We start from the raw sequence: 18,569 nt of genomic DNA on the forward strand, positions 1-18,569 counted from the left end.
CCAGGACCAGCGACCTCTGAATCCTCAGAGGACTTCCCTGCTCTAAAAGGACCAAGAAACTCCAGAGAACAGCGGCCCTGTTCACCAAAGACTGCAACTTTGTTTCCAAAGGAGCAACTTAAAGACAACTGCGTTTCCCGCCAGAAGCGTGAGACTTGCAACTCTGCACCCGACGCCCCCGGCTCGACTTGTGGAGAAACAACACTTCAGGGAGGACTCCCCGGCGACTACGAGACCGTGAGTAGCCAGAGTTGCCCCCCCCCTGCACCCCCACAGCGACGCCTGCAGATGGAATCCCGAGGCTCCCCCTGACCGCGACTGCCTGACTCCCAGATCCCGACGCCTGGAAAAGACCCTGCACCCGCAGCCCCCAGGACCTGAAGGATCGGAACTCCAGTGCAGGAGTGGCCCCCAGGAGGCCCTCTCCCTTGCCCAGGTGGTGGCTACCCCAAGGAGCCCCCCCTTGCCTGCCTGCATCGCTGAAGAGACCCCTTGGTCTCCCATTGATTACAATTGAAAACCCAACGTGTGTTTGCACACTGCACCCGGCCGCCCCCGTGCTGCTGAGGGTGTACTTTCTGTGCTAACTTGTGTCCCCCCCGGTGCCCTACAAAACCCCCCTGGTCTGCCCTCCGAAGACGCGGATACTTACCTGCTGGCAGACTGGAACCGGGGCACCCCCTTCTCCATTGAAGCCTATGCGTTTTGGGCACCACTTTGAACTCTGCACCTGACCGGCCCTGAGCTGCTGGTGTGGTAACTTTGGGGTTGCTCTGAACCCCCAACGGTGGGCTACCTTGGACCCAAACTTGAACCCCGTAGGTGGTTTACTTACCTGCAAGAACTAACAATTACTTACGTCCCCTAGGAACAGTGAAAATTGCACTGTGTCTAGTTTTAAAATAGCTATATGTGTTTTATTTGAAAAGTATATATGCTATTGTGATTATTCAAAGTTCCTAAAGTACTTACCTGCAATACCTTTCATTTGAGATATTACATGTAAAATTTGAACTTGTGGTTCTTAAAATAAACTAAGAAAATATATTTTTCTATACAAAAACCTATTGGCCTGGAATTGTCTCTGAGTGTGTGTTCCTCATTTATTGCCTGTGTGTATGTACAACAAATGCTTAACACTACTCCCTTGATAAGCCTACTGCTCGACCACACTACCACAAAATAGAGCATTAGTATTATCTCTTTTTGCCACTATCTTACCTCTAAGGGGAACCCTTGGACTCTGTGCATACTATTCCTTACTTTGAAATAGTGCATACAGAGCCAACATCCTACATTGGTGGATCAGCGGTGGGGTACAAGACTTTGCATTTGCTGGACTACTCAGCCAATACCTGATCACAAGACAAATTCCAAAAATTGTCATTAGAAATTGATTTTTGCAATTTGAACTATTTTTCTAAATTCTTAAAAGTCCTGCTAGGGCCTTGTGTTAGTCCCTGTTAGCATTTCTTTTAGAGTTTAAAAGTTTTGTGAAAGTTTGAATTAGATTCTAGAACTAGTTTTAGATTCTTAAAAAGTATTCCAACTTTTAGAAACATAATGCCTGGTGCAGATGTGAATGTGGAGGAACTCAACCTCACACCTTACCTCCATCTTAAGATGAGGGAGCTAAGGTCATTCTGCAAAATAAAGAAAATCACAATTGGCTTAAGACCCTCCAAACAACAGCTCTAGGAGCTTTTGGCAGAGTTTGAAAAAGCGAACCCCTCTGAGGATGACAACCCAGAGGATGATGTTAGTGACATGGAGGAGAATTCCCACCTTCCAGTCCTAACTAGGGAACCCAGGGACCCTCAATCCCTGATTCCAACTGTGATAGTCAGAGATGCTGCTTCTCTCACAGGAGGGGCCAGCACCTCTGAAATCACTGAGGATAGCCTCAGTGAAGAGGACCTCCTGCTAGCCAGGATGGCCAAAAGATTGGCTTTGGAAAGACAGATCCTAGCCATAGAAAGGGAAAGACGAGATGGGCCTAGGTCCCATCAATGGTGGCAGCAACATAAATAGGGTCAGAGATTCTCCTGACATGTTGAAAATCCCTAAAGGGATTGTAACTAAATATGAAGATGGTGATGACATCACCAAATGGTTCACAGCTTTTGAGAGGGCTTGTGTAACCAGAAAAGTAAACAAATCTCACTGGGGTGCTCTCCTTTGGGAAATGTTCACTGGAAAGTGTAGGGATAGACTCCTCACACTCTCTGGAAAAGATGCAGAATCTTATGACCTCATGAAGGGAACCCTGATTGAGGGCTTTGGATTCTCCACTGAGGAGTATAGGATTAGATTCAGGGGGGCTCAAAAAACCTCGAGCCAGACCTGGGTTGATTTTGTGGACTACTCAGTGAAAACACTGGATGGTTGGATTCAAGGCAGTGGTGTTAATGATTATGATGGGCTGTACAATTTATTTGTGAAAGAACACCTATTGAGTAATTGTTCAAATGATAAACTGCATCAGCATCTGGTAGACCTAGGACCAATTTCTCCCCAAGAATTAGGAAAGAAGGCGGACCATTGGGTCAAGACTAGGGTGACCAAGACTTCCACAGGGGGTGACCAAAAGAAAGGGGTCACCAAGCCTCCCCAGGGGAAGAGTGTTGAGACATCCAAAAACAAAAATAGTAAAGAGTCTCCTTCAGGCCCCCAAAAACCTGCACAGGAGGGTGGGCCCAGAGCCTCTTCACAAAACAATTTTGGGTACAAGGGTAAAAGCTTTGATCCCAAAAAGGCCTGGTGTCGTAGCTGTAATCAGCCTGGACACCAAACTGGAGACAAGGCCTGTCCCAAGAAAAGTACCACTTCCAACTCCATTCCAGCTAACACTGGAATGGCTAGTCTCCAAGTGGGATCAACAGTGTGCCCAGAGCAAATCAGGTGTCACACTGAAGCTACATTAGTCTCTGAGGGTGGGGTGGATTTAGCCACACTGGCTGCCTGGCCCCCTAATACGCAAACATACAGGCAGCAGCTCTTAATTAATGGGACAAGTGTAGAAGGCCTGAGGGATACAGGTGCCAGTGTCACTATGGTGACAGAGAAACTGGTTTCCCCTGGTCAATACCTGGCTGGACACACTTATCCAGTCACCAATGCTGACAATCAAACTAAAGTACATCCCATGGCTATGGTAACTTTAGAGTGGGGAGGGGTCAATGGCCTGAAACAGGTGGTGTTCTCCTCAAATACCCCAGTAGACGGTTTGCTTGGAAATGACCTGGAGTCCTCAGCATGGGCTGAGGTAGAACTGAAAACCCATGCAGCCATGCTGGGTATCCCTGAACTGGTGTGTGTCAAGACAAGGGCACAGTGCAAGGCTCAGGGTGAAAAAGTGGTGTTGGAGCCTGGAAAAAGGGCCCAGCCTACCAAGAGAAAAGGAAAGACAACTGGGAAACCAGCTGCAACACAACAACAAAAAGAGAACCTCTCTTCTCAGGAAGAAGTTCTGCCCTCTGAGGGAACTGAGCCTATGGAGTTAGAACCTTATCAGGTTGAGCTCTTAGGCCCAGGGGGACCCTCAAGGGAGCAGTTGTGTAAGGGGCAAGAAACCTGTCCCTCTCTTGAAGGCCTTAGGCAGCAAGCTGCTGAAGAGTCCAATGGCAATAAAACTGGAACACATAGGGTCTATTGGGAAGATGGACTCCTGTACACTGAGGCAAGAGATCCCAAACCTGGTGCCACTAGGAGAGTGGTAGTGCCTCAGGAGTTCAGAGAGTTCATACTGACCTTAGCCCATGATATTCCTCTTCCTGGGCATTTGGGACAAACCAAGACGTGGGAGAGACTAGTCAACCACTTCTACTGGCCCAACATGTCCCAGAAAGTCAAGGAGTTTTGTGTCTCCTGTACCACCTGTCAAGCCAGTGGTAAGACAGGTGGACATCCAAAGGCCCCCCTCATTCCACTTCCAGTGGTGGGGGTCCCGTTTGAAAGAGTGGGTGTGGACATAGTGGGTCCACTTGAACCTCCTACAGCCTCAGGGAATATGTACATACTAGTAGTAGTGGATCATGCTACTAGATACCCTGAAGCTATTCCCCTTAGGTCGACTACTGCCCCTGCAGTAGCCAAGGCCCTCATTGGTATCTTTACCCAAGTGGGCTTCCCTAAGGAGGTGGTGTCTGACAGAGGTACCAACTTCATGTCAGCATACCTGAAACACATGTGGAATGAGTGTGGAGTGACTTATAAATTCACTACACCCTATCATCCACAAACTAATGGCCTTGTTGAGAGATTCAACAAGACATTAAAAGGCATGATCATGGGGCTCCCTGAAAAACTCAAAAGGAGATGGGATGTCCTCTTGCCATGTCTGCTTTTCGCTTACAGAGAGGTGCCTCAGAAGGGAGTAGGGTTCTCACCCTTTGAACTTCTGTTTGGCCACCCTGTAAGGGGACCACTAGCTCTTGTGAAAGAAGGCTGGGAGAGACCTCTTCATGAGCCTAAACAAGACATAGTGGACTTTGTACTTGGCCTACGTTCAAGGATGGCAGAGTACATGGAAAAGGCAAGTAAAAACCTTGAGGCCAGCCAACAGCTCCAGAAGTTTTGGTATGACCAAAAGGCTGCAATGGTTGAATTTCAACCAGGGCAGAAAGTCTGGGTTTTGGAGCCTGTGGCTCCCAGGGCACTTCAGGACAAATGGCGTGGCCCTTACCCAGTGCTAGAAAAGAAGAGTCAGGTCACCTACCTGGTGGACCTAGGCACTAGCAGGAGCCCCAACAGGGTGATCCATGTGAACCGCCTAAAACTCTTCCATGATAGGGCTGATGTGAATCTGTTGATGGTAACAGATGAGGACCAGGAAGCTGAGAGTCAACCTCTCCCTGATCTCCTCTCATCAAACCCTAAGGATGGCTCAGTAGATGGAGTGATCTATTCAGACACCCTCTCTAGCCAACAGCAATCTGACTGTAGGAAGGTCCTGCAACAGTTTGCTGAGCTCTTTTCCCTAACCCCTGGTCAGACCCACCTGTGTACCCATGATGTGGACACAGGAGACAGCATGCCTGTCAAAAACAAAATTTTCAGACAGTCTGACCAAGTTAAGGAAAGCATCAAGGTGGAAGTCCACAAGATGCTGGAATTGGGAGTAATAGAGCACTCTGACAGCCCCTGGGCTAGCCCAGTGGTCTTAGTCCCCAAACCTCACACCAAAGATGGAAAGAGAGAGATGAGGTTTTGTGTAGACTACAGAGGACTTAATTCTGTCACCAAGACAGATGCCCATCCCATTCCTAGGGCTGATTGATAAATTAGGTGCTGCCAAATTCTTAAGTACCTTTGACTTAACGGCAGGGTACTGGCAAATCAAAATGGCACCTGGAGCAAAAGAAAAGACAGCATTCTCCACACCTGATGGGCATTATCAGTTTACTGTTATGCCCTTTGGTTTAAAGAATGCCCCTGCCATCTTCCAAAGGTTGGTGAATCAAGTCCTTGCTGGGTTGGAGTCCTTTAGTGCAGCTTATCTTGACGATATTGCTGTCTTTAGCTCCAGCTGGCAGGATCACCTGGTCTACCTGAAGAAGGTTTTGAAGGCTCTGCAATCAGCAGACCTCTCTATCACGGCATCCAAATGCCAGATAGGGCAGGGAACTGTGGTTTACTTGGGACACCTTGTAGGTGGAGGCCAAGTTCAGCCACTCCAGCCCAAGATCCAGACTATTCTGGACTGGGCAGCTCCAAAAACCCAGACTCAAGTCAGGGCATTCCTTGGCTTGACTGGGTATTACAGGAGGTTTGTGAAGGGATATGGATCCATAGTGGCAGCCCTCACAGAACTTACCTCCAAGAAAATGCCCAAGAAGGTAAACTGGACTGTAGAATGCTAACAGGCCTTTGACACCCTGAAACAAGCAATGTGCACAGCACCAGTTCTAAAAGCTCCAGATTACTCCAAGCAGTTCATTGCGCAGACAGATGCCTCTGAACATGGGATAGGGGCAGTTTTGTCCCAAACAAATGATGATGGCCTTGACCAGCCTGTTGCTTTCATTAGCAGGAGGTTACTCCCCAGGGAGCAGCGTTGGAGTGCCATTGAGAGGGAGGCCTTTGCTGTGGTTTGGTCCCTGAAGAAGCTGAGACCATACCTCTTTGGTACTCACTTTGTAGTTCAAACTGACCACAGACCTCTCAGATGGCTGATGCAAATGAAAGGTGAAAATCCAAAACTGTTGAGGTGGTCCATCTCCCTACAGGGAATGGACTTTATAGTGGAACACAGACCTGGGACTGCCCATGCCAATGCAGATGGCCTTTCCAGGTTCTTCCACTTAGAAAATGAAGACTCTCTTGGGAAAGGTTAGTCTCATTCTCTTTCGTTTGGGGGGGGGGAGTTGTGTAAGGAAATACCTCCTTGGCATGGTTACCCCCTGCCTTTTTGCCTTTGCTGATGCTATGTTTTGAATTGAAAGTGTGCTGAGGCCTGCTAACCAGGCCCCAGCACCAGTGTTCTTTCCCTAACCTGTACTTTTGTTTACACAATTGGCACACCCTGGCATCCAGGTAAGTCCCTTGTAACTGGTACCCCTGGTACAAAGGGCCCTGATGCCAGGTAAGGTCTCTAAGGGCTGCAGCATATCTTATGCCACCCTGGGGACCCCTCACTCAGCACAGACACACTGCTTGCCAGCTTGTGTGTGCTGGTGAGGACAAAACGAGTAAGTCGACATGGCACTCCCCTCAGGGTGCCATGACAACCTCACACTGCCTATGCAGTATAGATAAGTCATCCCTCTAGCAGGCCTTACAGCCCTAAGGCAGGATGCACTGTACCATAGGTGAGGGCACCAGTGCATGAGAACTGTGCCTCTACAGTGTCTAAGCCAAACCTTAGACATTGTAAGTGCAGGGTAGCCATAAGAGTATATGGTCTGGGAGTCTGTCATACACGAACTCCACAGCACCATAATGGCTACACTGAAAACTGGGAAGTTTGGTATTAAACTTCTCAGCACAATAAATGCACACTGATGCCAGTGTACATTTTATTGTAAAATACACCCCACAGGGCACCTTAGAGGTGCCCCCTGAAACCTTAACCAACTACCTGTGTAGGCTGACTGGTTCTAGCAGCCTGCCACTCTCGAGACATGTTGCTGGCCACATGGGGAGAGTGCCTTTGTCACTCTGTGGCTAGTAACAAAGCCTGCACTGGGTGGAGATGCTATCACCTCCCCTTTGCAGGAGCTGTAACACCTGGCGGTGAGCCACAAAGGCTCACCCCCTTTGTTCCAGCACCACAGGGCATTCCAGCTAGTGGAGTTGCCCGCCCCCTCCGGCCACAGCCCCACTTTTGGTGGCAAGGCCGGAGGAGATAATGAGAAAAACAAGGAGGAGTCACTGACCAGTCAGGACAGCCCCTAAGGCAACCTGAGCTGAAGTGACTGACTTTTAGGAATCCTCCATCTTGCAGATGGAGGATCCCCCCAATAGGGATAGGAATGTGACCCCCTCCCCTTGGGTGGAGGCACAAAGAGGGTGTAGCCACCCTCAGGGCTAGTAGCCATTGGCTACTGCCCTCCCTGACCTAAACACACCCCTAAATTCTGTATTTAGGGGCTCCCCTGAACCTAGGAACTCAGATTCCTGCAACCTAAGAAGAAGAAGACTGCTGAGCTGAAAAACCCTGCAGAGAAGACGGAGACACCAACTGCTTTGGCCCCAGCTCTACCGGCCTGTCTCCCTCCCTTCTAAAGACACTGCTCCAGCGACGCTTTCCCCAGGACCAGCAACCTCTGAATCCTCAGAGGACTGCCCTGCTCTAAAAGGACCAAGAAATGCCCAAGAACAGTGGCCCTGTTCACCAAAGACTGGAACTTTGTTTCCAAAGGAGCAACTTAAAGACAACTGCGTTTCCCGCCAGAAGCGTGAGACTTGCAACTCTGCACCCGACGCCCCCGGCTCGACTTGTGGAGAAACAACACTTCAGGGAGGACTCCCCGGCGACTACGAGACCGTGAGTAGCCAGAGTTGCCCCCCTCTGAGCCCCCACAGCGACGCCTGCAGAGGGAATCCCGAGGCTCCCCCTGACCGCGACTGCCTGACTCCCAGATCCCGACGCCTGGAAAAGACCCTGCATCCGCAACCCCCAGGACCTGAAGGATCGGGACTCCAGTGCAGGAGTGGCCCCCAGGAGGCCCTCTCCCTTGCCCAGGTGGTGGCTACCCCGAGGAGCCCCACCCTTGCCTGCCTGCATCGCTGAAGAGACCCCTTGGTCTCCCATTGATTCCAATTGAAAACCCGACGTGTGTTTGCACACTGCACCCTGCCGCCCCGCGCTGCTGAGGGTGTAATTTCTGTGCTAACTTGTGTCCCCCCCGGTGCCCTACAAAACCCCCCTGGTCTGCCCTCCGAAGACGCGGGTACTTACCTGCTGGCAGACTGGAACCGGGGCACCCCCTTCTCCATTGAAGCCTATGCGTTTTGGGCACCACTTTGAACTCTGCACCTGACCGGCCCTGAGCTCCTAGTGTGGTAACTTTGGGGTTGCTCTGAACCCCCAACGGTGGGCTACCTTGGACCCAAACTTGAACCCCGTAGGTGGTTTACTTACCTGCAAGAACTAACAATTACTTACCTCCCCTAGGAACTGTGAAAATTGCACTGTCGAGTTTTAAAATAGCTATATGTGTTTTATTTGAAAATTATATATGCTATTGTGATTATTCAAAGTTCCTAAAGTACTTACCTGCAATACCTTTCATTTGAGATATTACATGTAAAATTTGAACCTGTGGTTCTTAAAATAAACTAAGAAAATATATTTTTCTATACAAAAACCTATTGGCCTGGAATTGTCTCTGAGTGTGTGTTCCTCATTTATTGCCTGTGTGTATGTACAACTAATGCTTAACACTACTCCCTTGATAAGCCTACTGCTCGACCACACTACCACAAAATAGAGCATTAGTATTATCTCTTTTTGCCACTATCTTACCTCTAAGGGGAACCCTTGGACTCTGTGCATACTATTCCTTACTTTGAAATAGTGCATACAGAGCCAACATCCTACACTAAGCCAAAGGGTTTGGATTACATTTTCAGGTAAAAGGCAGACCTATTAGATTTGTCAAAACAATTTGTCATGCTGAACTTGTATTTCATAGCAGCTCAGGGTCAGGAGCAGGGATGCTATCAGGCATGCTGAATCGTATCTTTGTTAGGGGTGACAAAGGGTAATTTCTCTAATGTAAACAATCGAGGAACAGCCTTTTCGCATTCCTGTATTTCTGTAAAGTGAACCACTGTGTCTTTCAGTGCTAAAATTAAGAGACAAGGGTTGTTTTAGTATACAATGCATGAATGAGATAAGTAATTAAATGTGACACGAAAAGAGTGATGACTGACTAGACTTTTCAGATGTAAAATAGTCCCTCATGCATTCCAATGAACCCACTTCCTTGGAGGGGAAGCAGTACACCAAGAGCATGAGATGAGAGCTGTATACTCTTCTGGGCCGATACAGGATATGATTGATGCCATCTCAAAGCAATGGCTGAAGGGGGCAATCTCAGGGGATTGGTCCATAGGACACAGTATGCATATTGTAAACAATAGGTCCCACACTTATCAAACTTTCATGCAATGCTAAACAGCAAGACTGCATGAAAGGAAGAGGGTAGGAATGTACAATATTTAACATTATATGACGCATTTCTAACCTTGCCTTGCTCTGTGTTGCCTTGCGCTAATACGGGCACCCTTGCACCGCGCTGCAAGGGTGCATGCATTTTAGGTAGGATTGTTTTTGTGCAGGAAATGACTCCTGCACAAAAACAATTTGTTTTCCTCTTTATAAGTGTGCTGCAAAATCCAGCACACGTAGAAAAAGGAAAAACTGTGAGAAATAAATATATTTCTTCTCGTTATGACTCCTCTGTGCAGAGGTAGCATATTAACACATACTAAGGTCTACCACTCATGGTAAATCTGGAAATGCACCAAAATCCATGGGTGGATGCATGGGAACAATCGCACTCCACCTGGAATGCCTCCCTGGTGCAGAGGAACGCTAAGTAGCGTCTTGTGTTACTCCAGATTTACCAAGTATTGTAGGGCCACGCAAGGTGGCCTTGTGTTGCTCGGTAAATCTGACTTTAGTGTTGTGGTGCCTTTGTGTTCCTTTGCGTGATGCACGGCCATTGCAACACTATGATAAATCTGGCCATAGGTCTTCAGAGAGCTACACTGCAATGCCAGACCTTTCTTCTTTAGATAAGGACAGCACTGTTCTCTTCTCATTCATGCTTGTCTCCACAGTGAATAGATTTGGCACTTTCAGGTCAGCAAAAGGCCATGTGTTAGTTACACCCTCATCTGGAGTGTACATTGTCCTCTCACATGTCACTGCTCATTTAACACTGGGGTTCACCTAGAATTAGTGTCTGGATGTTGTAAGTGCTAAGAGTTAGTTCTTTCCAGAGACATTGGGAAGTTTATTAGACAAAGCCTACATGTGTGCTCACCTATGTCTTGCTCCACTAAGAGTCTGAAAGAGGGAGAAAGTGGGGCTACCACCTCTTGGAATGACCACCTTCTTGTTTTCTTGTTGGACTGGGTGCTCTTTGAATAGGTGCACCATGAAGAGATCCCATGAGTTCACATTTGCAAGCGGTGTATTTGACACTTAAGTCCGCTCAGGGGTTTTCTGAGACTCAGCCTTCAATTAAACCTTCTTTCAAGTGAATAGACTCAACTGAAGCATAGATTCCGGCCATTGCTACACCCCGCCTCCAAAAAGGAACCACTGTGTCTGCTGGGAACTATTTCCCCTGCACCCTAGCCCTGGGAGGGACCTAAAGTCCACTGCATTATTATAATTAGCACCCAAGGAGATATAGAACCAGAACTGAAAGCAGACTTGAAGACACCAAACGGATCTGTCTTCCTTTGTAATGTGGGACCAAACCTAAGGGCTTTCTGAAAAAGATTCGAGGGATGGTAATGAAGTTAGAACAGTTCTACACAGGTAGTCTGAAATGGGAAGAAGTTTCAGCCAGATAAACTAAAGTAAAAGATACATTATCAGTAAATAGCACTGGCTAGAAGTGTACGAAGCTACAAGTTGTGCAAAGTGGCAAACTGTGGGCATCTTTTGCAAAAACTCCAAAAATATGCAAAAGTCACAAAGTTCCATGGGAAGCCAGGTACACACATACAAAATGCGAATTATCAGCATGACATGCTCCAGGGCTGTTTTCTCCAGGTATTCTGTAATTTGTAGTGCAGAGGCCACAATGGTGCCATGCAGAATCTTGAATTATAATCCACGAAGGTCTCCAGTAAGTTTACGGAGTGGGAGACTTGTCTCATGTTACAATCAGCGATGTGAGCAACGTTATCTCCCCCCTTGGAGAAAAGCATGACCCCTGCCTAGGTCCTACCCCATCTGTCTCCCTTACCAAATAATGCAGCACACGCATGTTCACCCAAGTGCATCTCTTTCTGTTCCGCTCTCTCCTAGAACAACCAATAGGATGCTTGGTCCTGTTCCCTTTCATATGTAAGCTACAAGTCATGTATAGATGTTTCCAGATCCTCCAGAAAATGACATATTGCTTCGATACCTCCAGCTACTTTTGAAATGCCACCCCCGATATCCACTTTAAAGGCTTCCCACAGGGTGTTACTCCAACTACTGGGCCTTTTTAACATCAAATTATTCAACTAGGAACGAATGGATTTCTGAGATAAAGATGGCACCGAAAAGTGCTGTATTCTGATGTCTTCATGGTCTACATCAGTGGTTCTTATCCTTTTGACTTCTGTGGAGCCCCATTTAATCATTACTGGAAACCGGGGGCTCCCCACTGAATTATTACTGTAACCCGGAGTCATTACGGAAAGCCGGGTGCCCAGCCTAAGCATTTTCGACAATTTGAACCACAAAACAGTACACAAAAAATACAGAGACAAGCATTCATCAACTACACAAATAATGAAATATTGTATTTAATTCACAAACAAATTAAATAAGAATCTAAAGTATAATTTTAATGGGAAGTTTGGAGCTTACCTAAATTTAAATGAGGCCACTCATCATCTATACTGCGTTCTATTTCATGCTCTTGCTCTTCTCCTAAGAATCAATCTGAGGATACTAACTGAGGGCATATTGATAAAAAAATCATGCAGCGCATCAAGTCACTTTGCTGCCCTGCATGATAGAGAAGGGCAGAACTGAACATTTTATGGCACATTCCTGGCTCTTCCCTGCACTAGTGCACAATGTGCTGCTTAGCAGAAATGCACGGAGCCTTGCACCATGGTGCAAGGGTGCCTGCATTGTAAGTAGGATTATTTTTGTGCACGAAGGAACACCTTCCTGCACAAAAACAATCCTGAGAGGCATTTTCCTTTGCTCTTCCTATGTGTGCTGCAGAATGCAGCACAATAGAAAGAGGAAGTAGCGAGGAGAAATAAAGATATTGCTCCTTATCATGCGTCAGCTGGGGAGGTGTATGTTTTTGACACATTCCCAGGTCTAACAGTAATGGTAAACTGTGGAATGTACCAAAATCCATGAGTGGATGCATAAGAACACCCAGGCTCCACCCATGGAACGTATTCTCAGAGCAGAGTAATGCAATGCAGCGATTTGCGCTGTGCTGCATTACTCTAGATTTATTAGGCCTTGCAAGGCACGCAAGGTGGCCTTGCCTGGCTTGATAAATCTAACAAGAGTTGTGTTGCTCTTGTTGCATGGCACAAGAGCGACACAACTCTTTGATAAACATGTCCCTTGATATTCAGCCTCTAAATTCAAATCCATTCACATTTACAGAACTTTTTAAAATTTTAACTTTTACATTTTGCTTTTTTAATTATATACACTTTATTGATCTGTTCACATTATTTAATTTTCTAAGCAGTAGCTGACCTCCTGAGTAGGCTTTGCTGGCTGACGTTGGTCCTGGACCACAAGTTAAGAACCACTTGTCTACATCTCATGGGCATAAAAGGGCAGCTTAAGGCCAGGAGGTTTGGGGCATGATTAGACAATGTCCTGTGGAGTATTATGGTATGATAAACTCAATCTGCCATATTACAGAACAACAGCAGCTTCTAATTTATTGGTGAAACTTAAGTCTTGAACAAATGAACAAAATCTAAACAGGATAGTCATCAGATGTTTGGCTCTCCAAAAATCAATTAATTTGTATGTCTACATATCCTGGCAAATTGTTAGCACTGATTGCAGAAGGGGTCTGTGTGTTCACCTGGATCTATCAAGGTGTAAGTTTTGTATAGGACTGAAATCTCCTCCCCAAATGATATGTGAAGCAGTAAGGCTTCTGAACTTGTTGTGTAAATGGTTGAAAATTTCAAAGGAATCTGTGTTCATAATGTATAAATTAATACATGTGAATGTGTTGGTGTTCAGTCATAATTCACACACCTGTCCAGTGTGCCATCACATTAGTGATGCATCACGAAATTCAGTGATTTGCTCATCACCAACCCTACCAACATATATTATGAAGTGTAGGAAGAGGTTAATCTGTAGTCGGCCCCAGCTATCTACAAAAAAGTGTGTCACCATAGGCTGGAGATGGGACTCCTGTAACATGGTCACATCTATGTTATGCCTGCCCATATATGCTAGAACTAGAATTTGTCTTGACAGTTTTGGATTATTGAGACCACTTAAATTCCAGCTAAGTATCCTACTTGGGTGTTGGTCATTAGTCATATCTAGGGACCTCGAGTCTGTGTCACTCATCATATTTATTATGTATTGAAGGACAGATTTATCGTTATTTGACACAGCACAATGCAGCAAGACAAGTGTCTGTGCTGGGTCAAATGAAGAGGGCAGGAATGTGTCATATTTACTAACATATGGTGCATTGCGGCTGTCGTACTGTGCTTGCACACTATGGGTCTCATTTACAAAAATCTGACGCATTGCCCGATGCATCAGATTTCTTGCGCTGCCCTACGACCCCCTAATTTGCTGTATTTACAATACAGAGCTGCATGGCGCACGTTTTCAGAGATGCGTCAGAAATTCTGGTGCGTGTGTGGCGCTAAACTCTAGCATAGCTGGCCTAGCGTCAAAAAAATTGTGCTACTCCAGCAATGCCAGGGGGCTCCTATTGACAAAAGCCGTACATCAGTCTTACACTTGCTCTGACAAGCAGCAAAAATCTGATGCAGTGAAGTCACAGAATGACGCAGTGAAATGTTGTAAATTTCACTGCATCTGTTCTGCGTTGCTTATGCCATGTGAACGCCTACCTTGCATACATTATACCTGGCACAGGTATAATGTGATGCAAGGCTTTACAAACTGACGCATTGAGCCCAATGCACCAGTTTGTAAACGTGGAGCAGTATAGAGCATTGGGTCAAACAAAAAATGACGCAACAAAGGTCCTCACATTCAACCATCATTTCTCTGATAGAAAAGTTTGTGCTATCTTGCTCTGAGAATCCGTCCATAGCAAACCTATTCTACCTGATCTCGCAACAAAATTGCCAGTACAAGATCACAGACATGGCAGGTAATATAAGAAAGTCTTTATTTCTTATAGTTTGTTTAACTTTCCCCCTTTGGCAAAGTTTGTAAGACCTTTGGTGATACGGTCAGTCCTTTAACCATCATTTCATACAAGCAGGAGGGGTTGCAGCAACATCTTCTAACACTCTAGGCTCATATGGGACACTTGCAATGACAAACTCTGTTGCACATGGGCATTTTCCATCCACTCATGATCTCTCAAACAAAACTACTTTAACATAGGAAACCACACGGAATTAACCAGATATTCTTGTTACGACTGACCTTTTTTTTACGGGTCCTTTCTGTCCATCAGACTGCTACATAGACTACCTTTGTTGGATGGTTGCGATCTACATATTATACCCATCGTATAACTTGTACATAAACTACATAGTATACCCACTGCATAAACCGTTCATTATTTCACTGACTGAATAAACTATTCCTTTCCACTGAGATAGATTAAGGTTTAGGGAGACGACTGCTGAGTTATCCATAACATTTATTCTACTAGAGTCTCATTCCCTGATGGCTAGTACTAGTCCACATATAAAGGAGAGCATTTTTACAGACATACTACACAGGAACAATTACTGCCTGGCATCATGCATGCAAGGAGATAGCTCCTTCAATCATCAAGCGAACCCAGATAAATGCATTTATAAATCAGTGTTACCAGAACATGGCAAGTTCCTCCCTTTCAAGGGGATCAAAGATCATATTTATGAAAACAAGCAGTCATATCCAGGTGAAGGTGCTTCCTTCAACATGAGGCCAAGAAATGGATGCTTGCTGACTGATCTCATCAGATGCCTCTTTTCTGAAGAACATCACCGGTAACTGTTGAAATGTTTCCAACCTCATGAAGTGATATATGGGGACCCTATTTCCAAAACCTCTCTAGATTCACAGGTATTGATCTTAAGGTCCTTCCTAATCATAAGTCATGGTCCGTATGTTGACTCATATATCTAAAGCACTTACCGATAGCATTTTGGTCTTTTTAAGTACAGAAGATAGAATGTAATCCAAACCTCAGTGAATCAGAGATCCCTAATCAGAGCCTCTTTCATTAGTACTTCCTATATTTTCAGAAAGATTCATGAACAAACACGGAGAGAAAATGTGCCTACCCCTTCCTGCTGCTCTGTGCACCATGACACTTGTCCTGGAAGAGCTTCCTCTTATTAACGTGCAACCCAGATAAGAAATTCCTCATCTAATAACACAACTTCTGTGGTAAAAGCCTACTTTCAAAGGCAACATTGATCATGTCTCATCCTTGCTAGAAATAGCAAAACAAAGGTGACCATCAATGCTGTGGGGAAAGATGCTTCCCTCCCAGAACAGCTGGATCACAACACTTACAAAATATGCTCCAGCCTTCCTGGTATCTTCTAGAATCAGAGAGTTGAAGTAGCCACTTGTACCATCCATCCCACTTAAGATTGTTGGTCATATGGCTCATTAACCCTCCACCCCTCTGCCTTTTGGCTTCAGAGGTGAAACTAACGTCTTTTAGCCTAGTAGGATTAATCGTCGCTTTTTCACTTTAAGTAAAGGTTTGAGGTGAGTTTCAAAGTAGTAAAGTTAGTTTTGGTAACTCTTAAGGAAGATGTTCTGCGGCTCTGTTGCTGATCACCAAACCAGGCTACCTGAGTCTTAATCTCGGCCACCCGCCTTGACCAAATTATGCCACAAATCTACAATTCTCATGAACATGCTAAATGTCATTATTAAAATATATAAAATATGTGCATTCCGATACAGTTTTTCCATATTCGGCCATTAGACTAATGTGTGCAGAATTTTGTGGTGAATACACAGAGGAATGTTACTAGCTGGATCGCCACAGGTAACAGAATTTTGGGTACATGTGATGGAGGGCGCCCTAGAGAGGCCTAGTACTAGTCCACCAATAAAGGAGATCATTTACCAGAAAGGCCAAGCTCTGCAGTCAAAGGGATGGAAAGAGGCTCAATGAGCCCATGTCCTGCAAATTAGTTTGACAAAGAGACACCCAAAGGGCCAGGCTCTGCTGCCAGTGGGATGAGAGGGATCCAGAGGAACAAGACCCTGTAGTCAGTGTATCAAGGGAAAACTAGGAGTACCCCTTGTCCTCCAGCCAGAGCAAAGGACGAGGCCCGGCATGCAGCCTCCATCGCTAGTGTGATGCACAGAGATCAGAAAGATCCATGCTCTATGCCAGAGGGATGAGGAAAGGCCAGGCCCTGCAGCTAGTGTGGCAGAGAGAGTCCCAGCAAGCCCAGGCTCTGCAACCTCTGCGACAGGGGAGAGGCCTGCAGAGGTAAGTCTTTGCTACCAGTGTAAATAGTTAGGCGAGCAGAGGTGCTAGACTCTGCAATTAGTGTCGTGAAAGAAACTTGGGCGAACAGGATCGTTTTTTTGAATATGTGGAGGAAACTAGTCAGCATTTTTGTTTTTAACATTTTGTTTAGCACTAAAAAACAGAAAGACACTTACAGGGACAGTGAGAAATTGCAGAAGGACAAGCAAGAACGAGTCACTGGGCGTGTGTCAGGCCGTTCCATTTAGCTGCAAGCAAATTTACACAGATGAAGACATTTCCTGATAGGACATACATGTGGCAAATTGCTTAAAATCTGTTACTTCGACTTATTTCTACACCCACACCATTTTGCTGGGAACACTATTCTACAAGAGTCTGCAGCCACATTTCCTTTCTCCCAGTTACCTTATAACAACTACGTTAAAATGATTTCTGGTCCCTGGTCCGTCTATGAATCTACCAGAAAGGAGTTGTACCATGAGCTTCAACCTCAGGATTCAAAACTCTCACTACAAAGCACTCTAACAGAAGAGCAACAGAACCAAATATGTAAGGACCATTAATCAAAGTCTTCCTCATGGGCAGGGATAAAACTGGAAGAAGAATATATATGTAGGGTAAGGAAGAAAGAAGATGTCCACCAGTGATGAGGGTGTCCTCAGTTTCCTCTGCTTAGACTTTCCTTGAGTTTCTTGCTTCCATATTCCAGTCCTCCGGGCCAGTTACCAGTGGCAGGGGAGACCTAACCTCCTCCTATGAGTTGTGTCCTCCTTGGTCAACTTGGCAGTTTCGCATCCTCTCACACTTGGCAACGCGGTTTCCTTCCCAGTAGCCAACATCCTGTCCATCGTGACAGCGGCATTTGGTGCATGAATCCACCCACACGTACTCTCCTCCAGGAATGACCTGGGCCTGGGAGGCGTCAGCATAGCAGTTGGGACCTAGATGAAGTGTGAAAGAAAGAGAAAAGAGTCAGCAAGTGAAATATTCTCAGACACCCTTTTCATAGTCAGGCTAATTCCACTTGTGTTGGCTAAATAATATTGTAAGGGAGTTAGATTTTTTTAATGATTATTTCTTGCTTCATTATTGTTAGTGGTTTTTAAAGTGTGGATGGGATCTTAAAATTATATCTGCAGAGTGGCTGAAGACGTTAAGTAAAACATGCCCAAAAACTTGTATTTGAATATACATTTTCTACAATGTCTTCAGGATACAAATGGAAGTTGTTATTGTAGGGAATGGAGAAGTATAAATATTTAAGACACTTTGCTTCCAGGTAACTGTTCATCACTAGGAAGTGCCTCTACAGAAACTTCCACTGCGGCACTATGGCCCTCATTATGATTGTGGCAGTCTTTTCCCAAGACAGTTGCGGCCTGCGGAAGACCGCCGTATTATGACTGCCACTGGATATCCGCTCCTTCAGCGGTCGGATATCCGGCGGCATTCACTATGGCAGCCGGTGGCTCTTAGGTGGTTCCACTGTTGACACCGCCATGCCAAAAAAAGACTGCCCACAGAATTACAACCAATAATTCTGTGCTGCAGGCTTTTTCTGGTGTGGTGGTGCCGGCGGTGGGAGCGCCGGGTCCAGTCCCCTCAAGGAGGAGCACCTCGTTGGACGAGGTAAGTGTCGTCTGCAAGGGGAGGTGTGAATGGGTGTGCTTGTGTGTGTGTAAATATGGTGATGCATGTGTGTATATACAAGTGGACGGAGGT

General features: G+C 46.0%; 1 protein-coding gene across 4 annotated transcripts in view; it reads right to left on the reverse strand.

Annotated features, from left to right (window-relative positions):
* Nucleotides 1–14,538: 14,538 nt before the first annotated feature.
* LOC138293531 (von Willebrand factor C domain-containing protein 2-like) overlaps nt 14,539–18,569 on the reverse strand; it is a 62,830-nt gene continuing 58,799 nt past the window's right edge. For all 4 annotated transcript variants that reach the window (XM_069232780.1, XM_069232781.1, XM_069232778.1 and 1 more), the window contains exon 4: nt 14,539–17,788. In XM_069232780.1, the coding sequence (XP_069088881.1) occupies nt 17,601–17,788 (188 nt within the window). In that variant the 3' untranslated portion in view covers nt 14,539–17,600. The remainder of the gene's footprint in view (nt 17,789–18,569) is intronic.

This window comes from Pleurodeles waltl, chromosome 4_2 (assembly GCF_031143425.1).
Source record: "Pleurodeles waltl isolate 20211129_DDA chromosome 4_2, aPleWal1.hap1.20221129, whole genome shotgun sequence".
Lineage (NCBI taxonomy): Eukaryota > Metazoa > Chordata > Amphibia > Caudata > Salamandridae > Pleurodeles > Pleurodeles waltl.